The sequence below is a fragment of the Trachypithecus francoisi genome, unplaced genomic scaffold (genome assembly GCF_009764315.1).
Source record: "Trachypithecus francoisi isolate TF-2019V2 unplaced genomic scaffold, Tfra_2.0 Lachesis_group7, whole genome shotgun sequence".
Taxonomy (NCBI): Eukaryota; Metazoa; Chordata; class Mammalia; order Primates; family Cercopithecidae; genus Trachypithecus; species Trachypithecus francoisi.
The window spans coordinates 58809375-58828145 of record NW_022681472.1 but is presented as its reverse complement, the minus strand read 5'-3'; the positions used below and the strand labels follow the sequence as shown (position 1 = coordinate 58828145).

The window sequence follows — 18771 nt, the reverse complement described above, 5'->3', positions numbered from 1 at the left end:
GCCTCCCAAAGTGCTGGGATTACAGGCATGAGCCACTGCGCCCGGCCTCAGTTTTTGTATTTTTAGTAGATGGGGTTTCGTCATGTTGGCCAGGCTGGTCTTGAACTCCTGACCAACATGTAATCTGCCTGCCTCGGCCTCCCAGAGTGTTGGGATTACAAGTGTGAGCCACTGCGCCTGGTCTCAGTTGTATTCTTCAGTGGATATTAATTTACTTTCAGATAATCTTGGTTGTGTATGTTCATTGAGAATTTGATAATTTATCCTGAATGCTTACTCTCTACTGCTCCAGGAGTCAACTTCTACAGAATCATATACTCACTGCTACTTAAGGTGATTTTTTTTTTTTCTCTTTGAGATGAAGTTTCGCTCTTGTTGCCCAGACCGGAGCGCAGTGGTGCAATCTCAGCTCACTGCAACCTTGGCCTCCCTGGTTCAAGCGATTCTCCTGCCTTAGCCTCCCAAGTAGCTGGGATTACAGGCGCCCGGCACCAGGCCCAGCTGATTTTTATATTTGTAGTAGAGACAGAGTTTCACCATGTTGACAGTCTGGTCTCAAACTCCTGACTTCAGGTGATCCACCCACCTCGGCCTCTCAAAGTGCTGGGATTATAGGTGTGAGCCACTGCACCCAGCCTGGTAAACTTGGTAAAAATAAAAACATCCTCAACTTTTCAGTCTGTGCTATATGGTGTGAAAGAGATCTGATGAGTTGAACTGAATTTTTTTTCATATTAAATGATACAGTCTTTCTTTATTGGAGAAGATTTCCTATATTCCACCAAACTTGTTAGAGAATTGTTTTTCATGTTACTGGTGTTCAGTAATCGAATATCCAAAATTCTCTCCTTCTCTTGACCTTAAGTCTACAGACGTGTTCATCTTCCCCTCATCCTACTAGCAAAAATCCCTTTGTCATCCTCTGCCATTCAGCTGCTGAAAACTTGACATATTGGTCATGAAACTTGTCATATTGGTCAACCAATTTCTGCCAAGTCATTCTTCCAGTCAGTTGCCACTGGCAAGCTCCTAGTCAAATTTTGATGATCGTTCTTAATCACTTAACTTTATTCTTCTTTTTGCAACACTTTTTGGGAGTCAGATATAATCTTTGAAATATTCCTTTCATCCCACATCTAAATTATCCCACATTTAGTAACATTCAATGAGGATTAGTCCTCAACCCTATTCTCTGCTGGTTCTGGGGTGACACTTCTGTGTTCTCTGAGTCATTCAGTCCACCTTTTGTTTGTGCTTTTAACCTTGGTCTTGCCTCCATCACATCTTTGTATTCATCTCCTCCTCCATTCCCACTATCTATTCGTCTTTGCACATGTCATTATAGTGACTTCCTAACTTATCTCACTTTTCATTGTCCTATTGTTTGCCTAAGCCTGCTTAATTTTGTTGAATATTCATTAAATACAAGGCTTCCCTGCTCCCTAAATTTGTGTTTCGTTGCCTACTGAGAATTTTCTAGACTCACATCATGCCTAAGATAAGGAAGGAAGCTTGTTGTTGTTTCATCCCATTTCTCTTGGTGGTACCCATAAATATCTTATTTTTTCCCAATCAAATTAAATATAAACTTTTTGTCTCCAGAATACTATAGATACCATAACTTGGGAGGATGGATAACTTAATACAACTGTTAAAATTCTGCTGCATATAATGTGCATTTTGCATTTATATCAGTTGGGCACTATATTCTAATGGACATTTTCAAATACTGCGAATTAAAGAGGTCAAAACAGTAACATTGTCTTCATGGATTCTCAAACGGTATTTGGATGTTGTACGTCCTAAATAAGATTTTTTTGCCTGCTATCTAACATTGAGTAATATATGTTCTGTCCAACAAGCATAAGTCATCTTTCTAGTTCTAGAATAGCCACAACTTTAAGGAAGATTATTCTTATTCAGGCTTATCTGATATTTGGTAGACTTACGTACTTTTAAAATCTAATTTTGACGTCTCCATGTGCAGACTGACAACCTTGTCTTTTTAAAAATGGTTTCCTGGTCGGGCACGGTGGCTCATACCTGTAATCCCAGCACTTTGGGAGGCCTAATGGGAGGATCTCTTGAGCTCCAGGAGTTGGAGGCTGTAGTAAGCTATGATTGCACCACTGCCGTCCAGTCTGCTACAGAGCAAGACCTCAACTCTGAAAAAAGTAATAAAATAAGAGGTTTCCCAGTGAAGATGGTCTCTTACTTTACCATGTTATCTTAAGGTGCACTTTTAATGTTGATATATAGCTTTTGTTTAGCATTTCTTCTTACTGTATTAGGAAATTATATCCTGAGCTGCCAAAGTATTTTAAACAGTGGGGGAAGCATGGGAGAAAATAGGTTTCCTTTCTTCAACTGCCAAAAAGTAAAATCAAGGGAGTTTCATTTTGACTTTTGTCACTGTAATTGAAAATAGTTTTTTTTAATCTCAAAGGGGAGAATATTTTATATGCTTATGTATACAGCACAGCAAAATAAATAGAAGAAAGAACAAATGTATTCAGTCTTTTTAAATGTTTACTAAATCAGTTAACAAGCTTTAAATGTACTACTGTATGTAAATATATGTCTTGGCCCATATATTTGTGGAGGAAAGATATTCTTCCTATTTTGATACTTATTTTTAATGGTTTTTTGTTCATATTTGTCTTTTCTTCATAACCGTGATAGACAGGGAAAAATGCATTTTTTGTGGGAGATCTTGGAAAGATTGTGAAGAAACACAGTCAATGGCAGAATGTAGTGGCTCAGATAAAGCCATTCTACACAGTGAAGTGCAACTCTGCTCCAGCTGTACTTGAGATTTTGGCAGCTCTTGGAACTGGATTTGCTTGTTCCAGTAAAGTAAGTATTTTTCATTTTTTAACTAAACTGAACCATTTAATAATTTAACTTAATGTAGTTACAGTGGTTAGAGAACAGATGCAAGGAAGCTAGACTTTTGGATGGAGTTTTGAAATAATTGTTTAAATCTGCAGCCCTATGTTGGAAAATTACAAGCTTTGCTTTTCTTTTTTTTTTTTTGAGACGAAGTCTCGCTCTGTCGCCCAGGCTGGAGTGCAGTGGCATGATCTCGGCTCACTGCAACCTCTGTCTCCTGGGTTCACACCCTTCTCCTGCCTCAGCCTCCTGGGTTGCTGGGACTACAGGCGCCCGCCATCACACCCAGCTAATTTTTTGTATTTTTAGTAGAGACGGGGTTTCACCGTGTTAGCCAGGATGGTCTCGATCTCCTGACCTCAGGATCCACCCGCCTTAGCCTCCCAAAGTGCTGGGATTATAGGCGTGAGCCACCGCGCCCGGCCAGAAAATTACAAGCTTTTAAAGTGCACCAATGAAAGGGAAGTTTTCAGTGTGATGAGCCTTTGAAACGTTTTATCTTTATTAATTGAAAACTTTAATTTGTTCCTCATTCTTAGGCTAGAGCTACTTCTAGGCCAAACTATAGCACATATCTAAGGTCTGAGATTTCTTTGGTGCTTCTTTTTAACAATGTTTAGGCCAGGAGCAGTGGCTAACACCTGTAATCCCACCACTTTGAGAGGCTGAGGCAAGAGTTGCTTGAGCCAGGAGTTTAGGACCAGCCTGGGCAACATAGTGAGACCTCATCTCACTTTTTATTTATTTATGTTTTTAAATAAAAATATTGGTTTGACTAGGCACAGTTACTCACACCTGTACTCGTAGCACTTTGGGAGGCTGAGGCAGGAGGATCACTTGAGCAGCCCCAGAGATGGAGGCTGCATTGAGCTATGATTGTGCCACTGCACTTGAGCCTGGAATACAAAGAGTAAGACCCTGGTTTTAAAAGGGGTGGGGGTAATAGTAGTAGAGGAAGCATTATCAGAATATGAACTGTGACATGATGTATTCTTAATTTAACCTCATTTTCACAGAATGAAATGGCTTTAGTGCAAGAGTTGGGTGTACCTCCAGAAAACATTATTTACATAAGTCCTTGCAAGCAAGTGTCTCAGATAAAGTATGCAGCAAAAGTTGGAGTGAATATCATGACATGTGACAATGAAATTGAATTGAAGAAAATTGCGCGTAATCACCCAAATGCCAAGTAAGTATAAAACTAAGTACTTGAAAATGTTACTTACCACTTAGAGGGTTGGGTTTGTCTTTTAGCTGGGAAGAAGGAGCATTTGTGGTAGGGGCAATGATGTGTATCATAATTACAACTTATTTAAAGGTCCTCTGGGAAACACTAGTAGCATTTTATTGGCTCTCTACCTTTGATCCTTTGTGTGGAATTGGGATTAAAAAAATTAAGGGCAGTTTGGGGATATAATTTTGTAATCTTCAAGGAATCCTTGATAGTTGGTGTGATAATCAAATTAGGGCCATGGCTATATTTTCATTATTTCTGTAACTGAGTTTTGTAATGTTAGGAACAGGATATACTGTGGTCAGCTTCCTGTTTAGCTGAGGGTTTAATCTCCTCAGGCCATAATTCTTAAATGGTCTTTACTGACATTGTCTTCGAAGCCTAGTCCGTAGATTTGGGGAGTTTTGTTTTTAAGGCTAATACTTTTCTTTTTGAACATGAAGTTTAAATTTTTTACTTGCACCTTCATGCATCCAGAGGAATTCTTTTTTTTTTTTTTTTTTAAATTAGAAAGTTTACCTTTTTTAAGGCTGGGTGCAGTGGCTCACACCTGTAATTTCAGCACTTTAGGAGGCCGAGGCCAGTGGATCATTTAAGGTCAGGGTGGCCTGCGCCTGTAATCCGAGCTACTTGGGAAGCTGAGGCAAGAGAATCCCTTGAACCCAGGAGCCGGAGGCTGCAGTGAGTCAAGATTGTGCCACTGCACTCCAGACTGGGCAACAGAGCAAGATTCCCTGATAAGGTTTGCCTTTTTAAAAGCAAAAAGATTTTTTTTTTTTTTTTTTTTTTGAGACGGAGTCTCGCCCTGTTGCCCAGGCTGAAGTACAGTGGCGCAATCTCGGCTCACTGCAAGCTCCGCCTCCCGGGTTTATGCCATTCTCCTGTCTCAGCCTCCCGAGTAACTGGGACTACAGGCGCCCGCCACATCGCTCGGCTAGTTTTTTTGTATTTTTTTTTAGTAGAGGCGGAGTTTCACCGTGTTAGCCAGGATGGTCTCGATCTCCTGACCTCGTGATCCGCCCGTCTCGGCCTCCCAAAGTGCTGGGATTACAGGCTTGAGCCACTGCGCCCGGCCAAAAGCAAAAAGATTTAAGGCAAATATTTAGGTTTTCACAAACTGGTATATCAAGAGGGCTTAAGAATATACTAAAAGCATATTGAATTATGCAGTTGTTGGCTTACTTTTTTAATGAGTTACGTATGTTTCTGAAAATGTATTGTATCTGTGTTTTCTTTGTATGTACATAATTTTCATACTGACTTCAATGGTGTACTTAAGATATCCTGACAGCATTGATTACTCTGGTAAATCTTTGTGTGGATGAAAACCTTGTTGGGAAAATTTTAGGGAACCACTTGTTTTTCTGAAAAATCTTGTTCTGTGATCCTGTGAAGACAAGCTGTGATTTGTGATGTATGTTAGATTGTAGACTGGCACCTTCTTGATGGAGCTGATTCTAACCTTAGAATAATTTTTGCTTTTATCAGTCTTGTCCTCTAATTACCAGATGAGAGCCATAGCTATATTTTCATGGCCACATTATTAACCTTCTTAGTTTATGTAATTAATACATCCATAGGAAAAGAGTTATACAAAAAGAATTTGTATATTCGCAACTTCTAGCAGTTTGTCATTACTCAGCTCCTGAAATTAAAGAAATTTAATCAGTCTTGGTCATAGTGTCTTGATTGTCATGGTTTGGAAGAAAATACCAAATAGATTTGAATCAGTAGACTAGAAGGCTGCTGTTTAAATACATAAAATAATTTTTTAAAAAAGCTTTCTAGGTTGGGCGCAGTGGCTCATGCCTGTAATCCCAGCACTTTGGGAGGCCGAGGCGGGTGGATCACTTGAAGTCAGGAGACCAGCCTGGTCAACATGGTGAAACCCCGTCTCCACTAAAAGTAAAAAAAAATTAGCTGGGCGTGGTGGTGCACTCTTGTATTTCCAGCTACTTTGGGAGGCTGAGGCAGGAGAATTGCTTGAACTCAGGAGGCACTCTCATGAGGCAGAGGTTGCAGTGAGCCAAAATTGCGCCACTGCACTCCAGCCTGGGCGACAGAGTGAGACTCCATCTCAGACAAAAAAGACACCAATTTTTTCCAGTTAGAAACCTGCTGGCATGTAACTATGTTAGTAGGAAGAATGTTTGCAGTAAGCATGGAGGTTTAGCTAGTTAGCACAATCAAAGAAATTTGAAGACATTTAAAGCCCTGATATTTTTATTGAAAGACAATGATGGCATTGCTATTCAATTTAGTCTTCCTAGGTGGATTTATGGACTGATGGACTTCATTTGAAAGTAATGTCGTCTTTCATTACAGAGCCCAACCAACTCTTGATGCTACAACAGAGTCTTAACTTGCTGCATTTTCCAAAATCCCATCCTTGTAAGCTTCATGCTTTAGGCCCTAATTGCTAGTTTTTTCTCTATACAGGATTGTTTTTCATTAGGTTCACTTGATTCATCCGTCGCTGGATTTGGGAGCACTGGCAACATAATCAACACGCTTCCTACAATCTTCAGGCTTCACATGTGCTGATGATGATGTAAACCAACTCTGCCCCAATCATCTCCCCTTCTCTTAGGGTCTTACTACATATTGCAACAGAAGATAATATTGGAGGTGAAGAGGGTAATATGAAGTTTGGCACTACCCTGAAGAACTGTAGGCATCTCTTGGAATGTGCTAAGGAACTTGATGTCCAAATAATTGGGGTTAAGTGAGTATTTGTTTTAAACTTTTAAAACTGTGAACATTTTACGGTGATAGCCTGTCTTTCTGGTTATTGATTTAAGACTTTATTTGCATGAAATCTAAGACGCAATTTTTTTCTAGTCTTTTAACACACATGTATGTGTTTTCTTCTTAGTTTAGGCAAAACAAGTATGCCTTGTCCCTTTTCATACTGTTTTGCAACTGTATCTCCTTCCCCACAATAAAAAGAATAGCAAATAATATTTTGATTCGGGTTAGTGCAGAGTAACTTAAATCGCCACCTTTTAAATTGGATGGGAGGGGATTTGCTAGAATTCTTAAGGAAAATAAAAGTGTCAGGCCTTTTCCTCCTTTTAATTCCTCTGGAGAATTTCAATAAATTAGACTTTGCTTTTAGTCTTTTAATTTTATATGTGAGGAAACCAAGACTCCAAGAGGTTCAAAGACTTGATTATATCCTCAGAACTAATTACAGACATAGTAACACTAAGCCCTAGATGTTGTTTGCCAGTCCATTGCTATTCTTACTAAAGTAAAAAGGTCTTGCTTTTTCAAACACTCACAAAGATGTAGAGTCCCCACTGTTAATAGTTTATTGTGTATCTTTAATTTTATTATTTAGTTTTTGAGATAGTATCTCATTCTATCTCCCATGCTGGAGTTCAGTGGCATGATCACGGCTCACTGCAACCTCAAACTCCTGGCTCAAGCAGTCTGCCCGCCTTGGCCTCCCAAAATGCTGGGATTACAGGTGTGAGCCTCTGTGCCTGACCTTACTGTGTATCTTTCTATTCTACTTTGTACATAAATAGGTGGTAGTCTTTTAAACGAAGAATTGGATCGTGCTGTGCCCTACACAATAGATAACATTCCACGTCAGTCTAGTTTGAATTCTGCCTTAGGTGACAATATTGACACATTTGAGAGTTTTGTTCATATTTCAACTAAGTTTTAATTTAAGTTGACATAAAAATTAATGAAGTACTATCTCGAGTAGATAAAGGGAAAAGAAAAATTGGCTTTATGGTGTACAGTTCTATGGATTTTAGTACTTGTGTAACCACTGCCACAATCAGGAAGTATTCTATTCCGAAACTTTATCACTAGTAATAGTAGTGAATAATAGTAATACTGTTACTCAACTTGGTTAATGTTCATTTATATTTGTTTCACAACAGACACATTTTTGTATTTGGTTGGGTAAAACTGAATGTTCAATTTTATGCTCAACTGAACGTGATACGATTTTGTACGCTTGTTACTTCACTATATAAACATAAAAGCACCACATATACATAAAAGCACACCTTATTGTATAACTGCAACAGTACTGATAATTGACTTATTGTTAAGAATTTTTGTTTATAGAATTACAGTTTTATCTTGGCATTGCCTTTTCTAAAAAGCTGGTACTGTAACTTTGGTTAATTAGAGGCTGATGCTTCTAATGGTTTAAGTATTTGGTAAAGTTAATGTGGATACTTAATGGTATGAATATGATGAATGACAGTTGAAAGAAATTACAGGAGATGTCTCTAAAACTTTCTGCTCCTTTAAGGTTATTATTCTGTGTATTTCAGATTTCATGTTTCGAGTGCTTGCAAAGAATCTCAAGTATACGTACATGCTCTATCTGATGCTCGATGTGTGTTTGACATGGCTGTAAGTGCTTTCTTTAAATTATTTTGATATTTTAGCCAGGATGTTAAGTTAAAGACGAAGTATTGTTTTCTGCCTGTGTGAATTACTCTGACTACATTCAACGTCACACACCTCATTTTGATTACATAAGCATTCAGAGCTCTATACAGTCACACCTTTTAAGCAGGTAAAGGAGTGAAATAGTAATTAACTTGTATAAGTCTAGAAGAGAGTACAAATAAAATCAAAGAGCATACCTAACATTGAATCAATCTGTTTCTATCAGTAAAAAATCAAGAACTTGCTGTACTAAAGATCAGAACAGATATTTACCTCCCTAGGAGGGGGTTTTTAAAATGTTCTCATATCCATTACAATTTGGGAAAGCATTTAAATAATTTTTTTTCCATCTGTAGGGAGAAATTGGCTTTACGATGAACATGTTAGACATTGGTGGAGGATTCACAGGAACTGAATTTCAATTGGAAGAGGTAAACTTTTCAGTAGATGACATAACAGAATAATTGCTTTCTTTGCTACTTAAGTGGTAGATGTGTAGAGCAGGATTTTTACAATGGCAGAAAGTAAACCCTGTAATGTCTCTTTAAAATTTTATTCTTAGAAAATATGGATACTTAATGGTAGTTAGTAGACCTAGCTAACTTTGAAAAGTTTGATAGAATTCTTTGAACATTATCATGGAACATTTTCTATTTCAGTTGTGTTTCTATACTTAATGGCACAAATGATTTAATACTTAGAAAACTTCACTACTACCTTTTTTGTTTTGTTTTAAAAAAGGTCTTCCTGTGTTGCCCACGCTGGAGTGGAGTTGTACAATTATAGCTCACTGCAGCCTCCAACTCCTGGGCTCAAGTGATCCTCCCGCCTCAGCCTCCCAAGCAGCTGGGACTTAAAAAAAAAAAAAAAAAAAAAAAAAAGTCTTTCTGTATTGCCCAAGCTGGTCTTGGAACTCCTGGCCTCAAGTGATCCTCTTGCCCCAGCCTCCCAAAGTTTTGGGGTTACAGGCGTGAGCCACCACTCCCAGGCCAACTTTAGCACTTAGGCCAGATGCACGTCACACCTGTTTTCTCACCTTCCTGCTCTGCCCTCCTTCCTTCCTTCTGCAATATCTAGAAACTATGATTTGAAAATTTTGCTTCTGTTTTTAGTGATCAGGTATAGAAAAATGACTTAAAAAAAAAACAAAAACAAATACCAGTAAGTATTTGTTATTAGAACTATCTATTTTTAAAATTAATGCCATTCTGATAGTTACAAAATAAACTGACTTGAAAGCATGCCTAATTAATTGCTTGGAGATAATTACGAAGTTGCTAAGGTTCATAGTCTGTGATTGGAACTGCTCCATTTTCCTAGAAGATTTTGTTAATATCAGTTTCTGAATGTTACGAATTATCTGATCCAATATTGAAATCATAATGTGGCATTTAAAATCCACAGGTAAATCATGTTATCAGCCCTCTGTTGGATATCTACTTTCCTGAAGGATCTGGTGTTAAGATAATTTCAGAACCCGGAAGCTACTATGTGTCTTCTGCATTTACACTTGCAGTTAATATCATAGCAAAGAAAGTTGTTGAAAATGATAAATTTCCCTCTGGAGGTAAGTTATGAAGTTTATAGTTTTATTTTTGTTGGTAGATAATTGCAGTTAGCCTGGAAATGAACAGATGGTCATGAAGTTGTAGGTGGTTTTCAGCTTTTAAAAATCTTAAAGCTGGCCGGGCATGGTGGCTCATGTCTATAATCCCAGCATTTTGGGAGGCCGAGCCGTGTGGATCACAAGGTCAGAAGTTCGAGACCAGCCTGGCCAGTATGGTGGAAACCCCGTCTCTACTAAAAGTACAAAACTTAGCTGGGCGTGGTGGCGCACACCTGTAATCCCGGCTACTCAGGAGGCTGAGGCAGAAGAATCACTTGAATCCGGGAGGCGGAGGTTGCAGTCACCCAAGATCATACCACTGGACTCCAGCCTGGGCGACAAGAGCGAGACTCTGTCTCAAATAAAAAAAAAAAAAAATCTTAAAGCCAAGGTCCCATTCCATAAGACTTCCAAATCCAACTTTCTTGGTACTGATGTTTACATATGTGTGTTTTTGATAAATGTCTACCAGATGATTAATTCTCATCCATTATTCTCTTCTGTTCTCCTTTTCTCACGTGGATCACAGGGAGGCTCTGTTTTCATACTTTCTTACTTAAGGGCCACAAAGCGTCCTTATAATCTAACTCAAGTCAAACCAACAAAAAGGCACTAGACAGTCCCATCTCGTTGGCTAATAAATATTATTGTAGGAAATACTGTTTTACATTAACAAGCCTTTTTTTTTTTTTTTTTTTTTTTTGGCTGTGGACTAATCCACATCCCATAGGAAAATTGTCCACTTCCCCAATATTATCTTATTTTACAGCTTTGTTTTTCCTTGTTTAGAATCCAGTCCAGGACCACATTGAATTTGTCATTTCTCCTTGAATCTGGATAGCTTCTCAGCTCATTACTTTGTATTTTTTAACTTTGACATTTTCGAAGAGTAGAAATTTCATAGCTGATCCTTAGTTTGGGTTTGTTTGATGATTCTTCATGATATTTGAGATGGAGTCTCGCTCTGGTCTCCCAGGCTGGAGTGCAGTGGCACGATCTCGGCTCATAGCAAGCTCCGCCTCCTGGGTTCACGCCATTCTCCTGCCTCAGTCTCCCGAGTGGCTGGGACTACAGGCATCTGCCACCATCCTCGGCTAATTTTTTTGTATTTTTAGTAGAGACAGGGTTTCACCGTTAGCCAGGATGGTCTCAATCTCCTGACTTCGTGATCCACCCGCCTCGGTCTCCCAAAGTGCTGGGATTACAGGCATGAGCCACCACGCCCAGCCGTGATTATATTTTTTAGGCTATGCATTTGGGGCATGAAGTCCACTGAAGTGTTGGTCTATTATTCTCACTTCATCATGTTAGGAGGCACATGATAGTGGTCTGTTCTAATATTGATGATGCTAGGTGTTTTTTCTTGTTTTGTCGCCCAGGCTGGAGTACAGTGGCTCCATCAGGGCTCATTGCAGTCTCAACCTCCTGGCTTAAGCAGTCCTCCCACCTTTAGCCTGTTACATAGCTGGGACTACAGGCCTATGCCACCATGCCTGGCTAGGTTTTTTTCTATTTTTATTTTGTAGAGGGTTTCGTCGTGTTTCCCAGGCTGGTCTCAAACCCCTGAACTCAAGTGATCCACCTGTCTCAGCCTCCCAAATTGCTGAGATTACAAGCTTGAGTCAATACACCTGGCCTTGTGGTGTTTTTGGTTTTTTTTTTTTTTTTTTTTTGAGAGAGAGTTTTGCTCTTGTTGCCCAGGCTGGAATGCAGTGGCATGATCTTGGCTCACTGCGACCTCCGCTTCCTCCTGCCTTTCTCAAGCGATTCTCCTGCCTCAGCCTCCCGAGTAGCTGGGATTACAGGCGCATGCCACCACGCCCAGCTGTTTTTTTTTTTTTTTAATTTAAATGCTAGTTTTGAGCACTTGTTTAAGGTTGTGTCAGGCAGGTTTCTCTCCATTGTGAAGTGGCAAGTTAATTAGAGACTGTAAATAAACTACCTGTTTCTAACCAGATTTTCACCCGATTTGTTTTAGCATCTATTGATGAATTTCTAACTTCTTTATTGTTTATATTAGCCTTTACTTAAAGAATATCTTTTCCTTCCCTCCTGTTTGTTTATGAGTTTAGACTGATAGATCTTTATTCAATAGGTTTATATAATCTGTTACTCTCATTTTTCCCTTGACATGTCTCCGTTATTCTCTGAGCACTTCTTTTTTGGTATATCAAGATGTTCCAGGCTCATTTTAACCTTTTTCTGCCTCAGTCCTGTAATCAGTTGTTTCTCCAAGGAGCCTTGGTTTGTTTTTTGTGGTGAGTGATAAAGCTGAAAATGAGTATTGGTTGTGCTAAGAGTAGAGTAGCTGTGAGTAGAATGGGCGTTTTCAAAGGTTTCAGAGTGAGGTGAGAGGATCTATTGATTCCTGAAGCTCAAACCTGCGGTGAGCTGTGATCACACCACTGCACTCTAGCCTGAGTAACAGTGAGACCCTGTCTCAATACACACACACACACACACACACAGAGATTCCCACTAGCAGTGTATACGTGTGAACTCTGGTTGCTCCTTATGCTCTTTGATATTTTGTATTGTCAGTCTTTAAGTTGATCCAGTCAGTAGGTTGGTGGTAATGGTATCCCATTGTGGTTTTAATTTGCATTTACCTGATGACTAATGATATAGAGCACTGTTTTCTTTTTCTTTTTTTTTTTTTTTTTTTTTTTGAGACAGGGTTTTTGCCCTGTCATCCAGGCTGGAGTGAGTGGCACAATCTCAACTTTTATTTTTAATTCCACATTCAAACACATATTTAATTACTTGTGCATATATTGCCTTCCTCTTGCTGATTTGAAAAGAAACTAAAAAGTGTTTTTCCTTGCTGCTTGATCTTTTTTCCTCTTTTTTTGAAACAGCAACTATCAGAAAGGCTTCAAGAATCTTTTTTTTTTTTTTTTGAGACGGAGTCTCGCTCTGTCGCCCAGGCTGGAGTGCAGTGGCCGGATCTCAGCTCACTGCAAGCTCCGCCTCCCGGGTTTACGCCATTCTCTCGCCTCAGCCTCCTGAGTAGCTGGGACCACAGGCGCCCGCCATCTCGCCTGGCTAATTTTTTGTATTTTTTTTTAGTAGAGACGGGGTTTCACCGTGTTAGCCAGGATGGTCTCGATCTCCTGACCTCGTGATCCGCCCATCTCGGCCTCCCAAAGTGCTGGGATTACAGGCTTGAGCCACCGCGCCCGGCCGGCTTCAAGAATCTTAATACTTTTTTTTTTTTTTTTGAGACAGGGTCTCATTCAGTCACCCAGGCTGGAGTGCAGTAGTGCAGTCTTGGCTCACTGTCTCACTGTAACCTCTGCCTCCTGGATTCAAGGGATTCTAGTGCCCCAGCGTCCCCAGTAGCTGTGATTACAGGCATGCACCACCACACCTGGCTAATTTTTCTATTTTTAGTAAGATGGGGTTTCGCCATGTTGTTCAGGCTGATCTTGAACTCCTGACCTCAAGTGATCCGCCCACCTCAGCCTCACAAAATGCTAGAATTTTACAGGCATGAGCCATCGCATCCAGCCCTAGAGCACTTTTTTCTTGTGCTCATTGGTTATCTTCCTTTGTGAAATGAGTACTCTGTGTCTTTTTAAGTTTAAATAGTTTGAGAAATGTGAAAATTACATTTATTTGTTTTATATGAGCCATTTTAATAAAAATTCATTTTCCCCTTTCCTGTTTTATTCCAGTAGAAAAAACCGGAAGTGATGAACCAGCCTTCATGTATTATATGAATGATGGTGTTTATGGTTCTTTTGCAAGTAAACTGTCTGAGGACTTAAATACCATTCCAGAGGTTCACAAGGCAAGTTTTATCAGAAATATTAAAACCTATTTGGCATTTTATAAACTGAGCTGTTATTTTTTAAGATGCTTCCCAATTTTTTGAAAAACATTTTAGAATGGGGAAAAATGCCCCTTTTGAGGATTTGCATTCTTCTGGTGGAGTCCCTTTTTTAGTTTGTTGCCTTTAAGTGGAGTTAATGGTACCATTGAGCTTAAGGAGCACCCTGCCCTTGGCTCTAGGCCTTTTTTCCATGAACACATTGGATCTGAGACAGTGAAAAATACTTATCTTCTTACAAATTCAATACCTGCGTAAGTATGAGTAAAAATTGTAAAACTTTTCCTACAGAAATACAAGGAAGATGAGCCTCTGTTTACAAGCAGCCTTTGGGGTCCATCCTGTGATGAGCTTGATCAAATTGTGGAAAGCTGTCTTCTTCCTGAGCTGAATGTGGGAGATTGGCTTATCTTTGATAACATGGGAGCAGATTCTTTCCATGAACCTTCTGCTTTTAATGATTTTCAGAGGCCAGCCATTTATTACATGATGTCATTCAGTGATTGGTAAGGTGATTTTATTTTAAGGCAGGTGGGATATTTGAACTGTCCTTGTAGACTTGCTAATAAGTTTTAATTCTGTGATGAATGCTAAACTTAGAAGTACAGTCATGTATTGCCTGTACAGTGTAGTTGCTTAATGATGGGAATTTGTTCTGACAAATGGAACATTAGGTGATTTTATGATGGCATAGTCTACTACATAATCTAGGCTATGTGGTATATTGCTCCTAGGCTACAAACCTATACAGCATGTTACTCTGTTTAATACTGTTGGCAGTTGTAATGCAGTGGCATTTGTGTATCTTAAGATACTTAAAACATAGAAAGGATAATACATTGTATTGTGCTATGACATGATTGTTGCAATGTAACAAGGTGATAGGAATTTTTAAACTTCACTGTAATCTTACGGGTATACCATAGTCATATGTGTAGTCTGACCAAAACATCACTCTGCAGTGCATGGCTATAATAGAAAAAATGATGATCTTTTGAAGGTATTTGGAAGACTAGTTATAGTCCTATTTTATTATCCATTTGTTAGGTGATTACATCGTCTTTGGGCTTAAACTCAGAATTTAACTGAATTTTTTCTATTTAGGTATGAGATGCAAGATGCTGGAATTACTTCAGACTCAATGATGAAGAACTTCTTCTTTGTGCCTTCTTGCATTCAGCTGAGCCAAGAAGACAGCTTTTCCGCTGAAGCTTAAACAGGCATTAACGCTTCTTTAGATCTGAAGTTGCAGGTTAAGCTTGTCTGGTCAACATTCCAGTGTGGAAAAATAATTTAAACAATCTTATTCTCTTAATTCTTTTGGCAACAAAAACTATTAGTAATAGCTATTTGGGACCAGACAAAAACAGCTTTCATCTATAATTCATTGGGGATAATGGGAGATTTAGATAATGTGTCCAGATTTAAACCTACCAGTTTGTCCTACCCCTTAAGCGTTTAAAATAAAATATGCAACAAAATGGATGACTTAGTGGAGATGGAAGCCCATTAATTGGGTTCCCCATTAAATCGTTTACATACAAGAACACAGTTTTTATACTAAGGATTTGTGTTTAAAGTCTTGTAAAGTTCATGTCTTTCACCCAGATATATCAAATGTTAGCGGAAGACCAGTGTGACTTCATTAGATAACGTTTAGTGTATTTAGAATGTGTAAATTTGTGCTTTGAACTGTAGTTTAATAAATGTAAAATTGCATCATAGTATTTGTTGACCTAATGTAACCCTTGTATGATTGCAATAAAATTTTGTGTAGATTTTACTGTTTTTTCAGGCTAAAACTTTGGGAAGGGGGCTAGCTAGCAAAGGTAGTTTTGAAATAGATGTGTATATGGACTGTTTTGAAGGGTTTTTTTCTTTATAGCCCAGTTAAGTTTTGTTTGGCTCAGTGCATTTTTCAGTTATTTAATTAGTAATTTAAGTAAAGTGTTTGGTAAATCATTGTGAAGTTCAGATTCATTATGGAGAGTTGATGTGCAGTAAGCATGATGTTTAACAATTTTAACACCAAAAATGTTAATCCTGCATAAATCAATTGTAATAATAAATAGGTGTTTCTGTATAGATAGAATGCATAGAGTACCTTAGTAAATCTTTGAATCACAATCTTTTGGCTGAAATGGAAGATTCTGTTAAATACTTTGAATAAACTTGGGGGGAGGGAAATAAAATTGCAGAAAACTGCAGAGCACTAAAACTTAAGAAGGGCTACATCTTTATCCAGAAACCTGTTGCTCTTTTGCACGGAATGTTTAAATTCAGAGTTGGGGTGGGGGTTGGGGTGAAGCACACTTAATCTTCAGTTGCAGTTATTTCAAATTTAGGATTTTTTGTTGTTGGTTTGAACTGTCCCCTTAGTTTCTTGTTATTTCCAATTTGTTCTGCTTAGTCATTACTTTTAATTCTTTTCTTACTAAAACTTTATGGTGGTTGGGCGAAGGGAGTTAGCATCACTAACCTGACAGTTGTTGCCAGGAATTTGCTTTGTTCACTGCTAGTATATTAGAAATCCTAGATCTCAGAATCACAATAGTAATAAACAACAGGGGTCATTTTTTCCTAACTTACTCTATGTTCAGGTGTGGAATTTCTGTCTCCCAAGAGGAAATGTGACTTCACTTTGGTGCCAATGGACAGAATATTCTACCTGTGCTACATAGGAGAAGTTTGGAATGCACTTAATAGCTGGTTTTTACACCTTGATTTCGAGGTGGAAAGAAATTGATCATGAATCTCTAATAAATTTAAATCTCTTAAACCAGTAGGTGCTTAATATTTTTTTGATTTGATTAATGCCCATTTGACTCTCATGGGTTCTATTAAAAATATATATATATAGGACCCCAATCCATTGCCATCCAGTTGCCCTTGGACTTTTCCAAGGTATATTATGGGGTTTTATGCAAAATTCCAAGCTACCATGTAACTTTTTTTTAACCGTTTAACAAGGAGGGGGAACTGCTTCCTACCTTCTTTACATGTTGTGCATTGTTGTGGTCCAGAAATGCCAAACCTTTTAAAGATGGTGCAACTTTGAGTTCTTGGCTTGACTATACAGGCCTTGAACTTCATGGCATATCAACTTTGCCATATCTGCAGGAGAGCTGTTCTATATGAAACAGTTCAGAGTTGCAAATATCACATGTGAATGATATGGTAACTTTTAAGAAATGTCTGTATTGTATTTGAAGACTGTTTGCCATAAATCTGAAATTTGAACCTATGTATTTCAATTTGGTATGCTAAAAAGTTCTGAATTAATGTAAATTTTTTTGTTATAATATTGTAATCTCAGTTCAAAAGTTAACTGAAAATATAAAACCCAATGATTTCTATATAGTAAATTGAACTGTAAAGGTAACTTGTGTGTGATTCTGAATACATAGATAAATGTTTTTATTCCTCATGTTTTGCTTTGGCTTCTATCTGAAATAGAGGTAAAATTTTACATATTAGCTTTATGTATATTAATAATCTTGCTATTTTAGAAAGTAAATTGATTCTGCTAAAAAATGCTGGGAGTTATATATAGAACAATGAAATTTTGACAAGGTCCAGTATATATGTGAGCACTGTTTCCAGGACAACCTTTTCTAGATACTTCAGTTCACTAGCCTCTTAACAATTTTAAACTTGGACTAAATGAATAGATTGACAAATTAAGCTAGATTTATTCTAATAATAATAAACATGGGTATTAATACCATTAAATGGAAATACTGGGTTAGAGAAGCCACACATTGCTTAATTCCTTTTTTCTTGTTTTTTAGAGTATATATTTTAGTGTGCTAACCTGTCTTGGCCTTAAGAAGTCTTCTGAACTCTGCTGAAATGAAAAGCATCTCTTTGTTCTTTGAACACTTTAGTTAACTGGGTGACTTAATATTTTGGGAGTAACTTTAAAGATTTACTTCATTATTCAGGCAATACACTAGTATAGGGTGGTAGTTAGAAGTGTAGACCTTGCCCCAGTCTACTTGACTCAAATCCTGCCTCTGCCATTTACTGTCTGTATGGACAAAGGCTAGTCACTTAACCCTTTTGTACTTCAGTTTTCCCAGATGGAAAATCATGGTAAGGCCAGGCACAGTGGTTTATGCTTGTAAATCCCAGCACTTTGGAAGGTCGAGGTGAGAGGATTACTTGAGCTCAGGAGTTCGAGACCAGCCTGGGCAACGTAGGGAGACCCCTGTCTCTCCCCCAAAAAATTTTTAATTAGCTGGGTGTGATAAGTGCCCGTAGTCCCAGCTACTCAAAAGGCCAAGGTGGGAGGATTGCTTGGGCCCAGGAGGTGGAGGCTGCAGTGAGCCATGATCATACCACTGCACTCCAGTCTGGGCAACAAAGTAAGACCCTATCTCTAATAAGAAAAGAAAAAAGGATGGTAATAAAAATAGCAGCTTCATAAGGTTATAAGGATGTAACAGTTGTAAGGTGTTTAGAACTGGCTGGCACACAGAGCTCAATAAACAACCCTTATTACCTGTTAGATACTGATTTGGACAAGTTGCTCTGGGCCTTGGTTTCCTGACTGTAGGATGAAGACACTAAAACTTAACCTTACCAGGCCTTAAAAGTGCCTGGCTCAAGCCTGTAATCCCAGCACTTTGGGAGGCCGAGACGGGCGGATCACGAGGTCAGGAGATTGAGACCATCCTGGCTAACCCGGTGAAACCCCGTCTCTACTAAAAAATACAAAAAACTAGCCGGGCGAGGTGGCGGGCGCCTGTAGTCCCAGCTACTTGGGAGGCTGAGGCAGGAGAA

General features: G+C 38.6%; 1 protein-coding gene across 9 annotated transcripts in view; it reads left to right on the top strand.

The window, feature by feature from the left end:
• Window positions 1–17413, top strand: part of AZIN1 (antizyme inhibitor 1) — a 39290-nt gene extending 21877 nt beyond the window's left edge. For 4 of the 9 annotated variants that reach the window (XM_033202853.1, XM_033202854.1, XM_033202852.1 and 1 more), the window contains 9 exons: window positions 2683–2856; window positions 3909–4081; window positions 6717–6851; window positions 8428–8509; window positions 8905–8979; window positions 9953–10115; window positions 13832–13947; window positions 14278–14492; window positions 15091–17413. In XM_033202853.1, the coding sequence (XP_033058744.1) occupies window positions 2683–2856; window positions 3909–4081; window positions 6717–6851; window positions 8428–8509; window positions 8905–8979; window positions 9953–10115; window positions 13832–13947; window positions 14278–14492; window positions 15091–15202 (1245 nt within the window). In that variant the 3' untranslated portion in view covers window positions 15203–17413. Of the gene's footprint in view, window positions 1–2682; window positions 2857–3908; window positions 4082–6565; window positions 6852–8427; window positions 8510–8904; window positions 8980–9952; window positions 10116–13831; window positions 13948–14277; window positions 14493–15090 lie in introns of all 9 variants that reach the window. The other 5 variants (XM_033202856.1, XM_033202857.1, XM_033202858.1 and 2 more) reach the window with 2 other exon arrangements.
• The last annotated feature ends 1358 nt before the right edge of the window (window positions 17414–18771 follow it).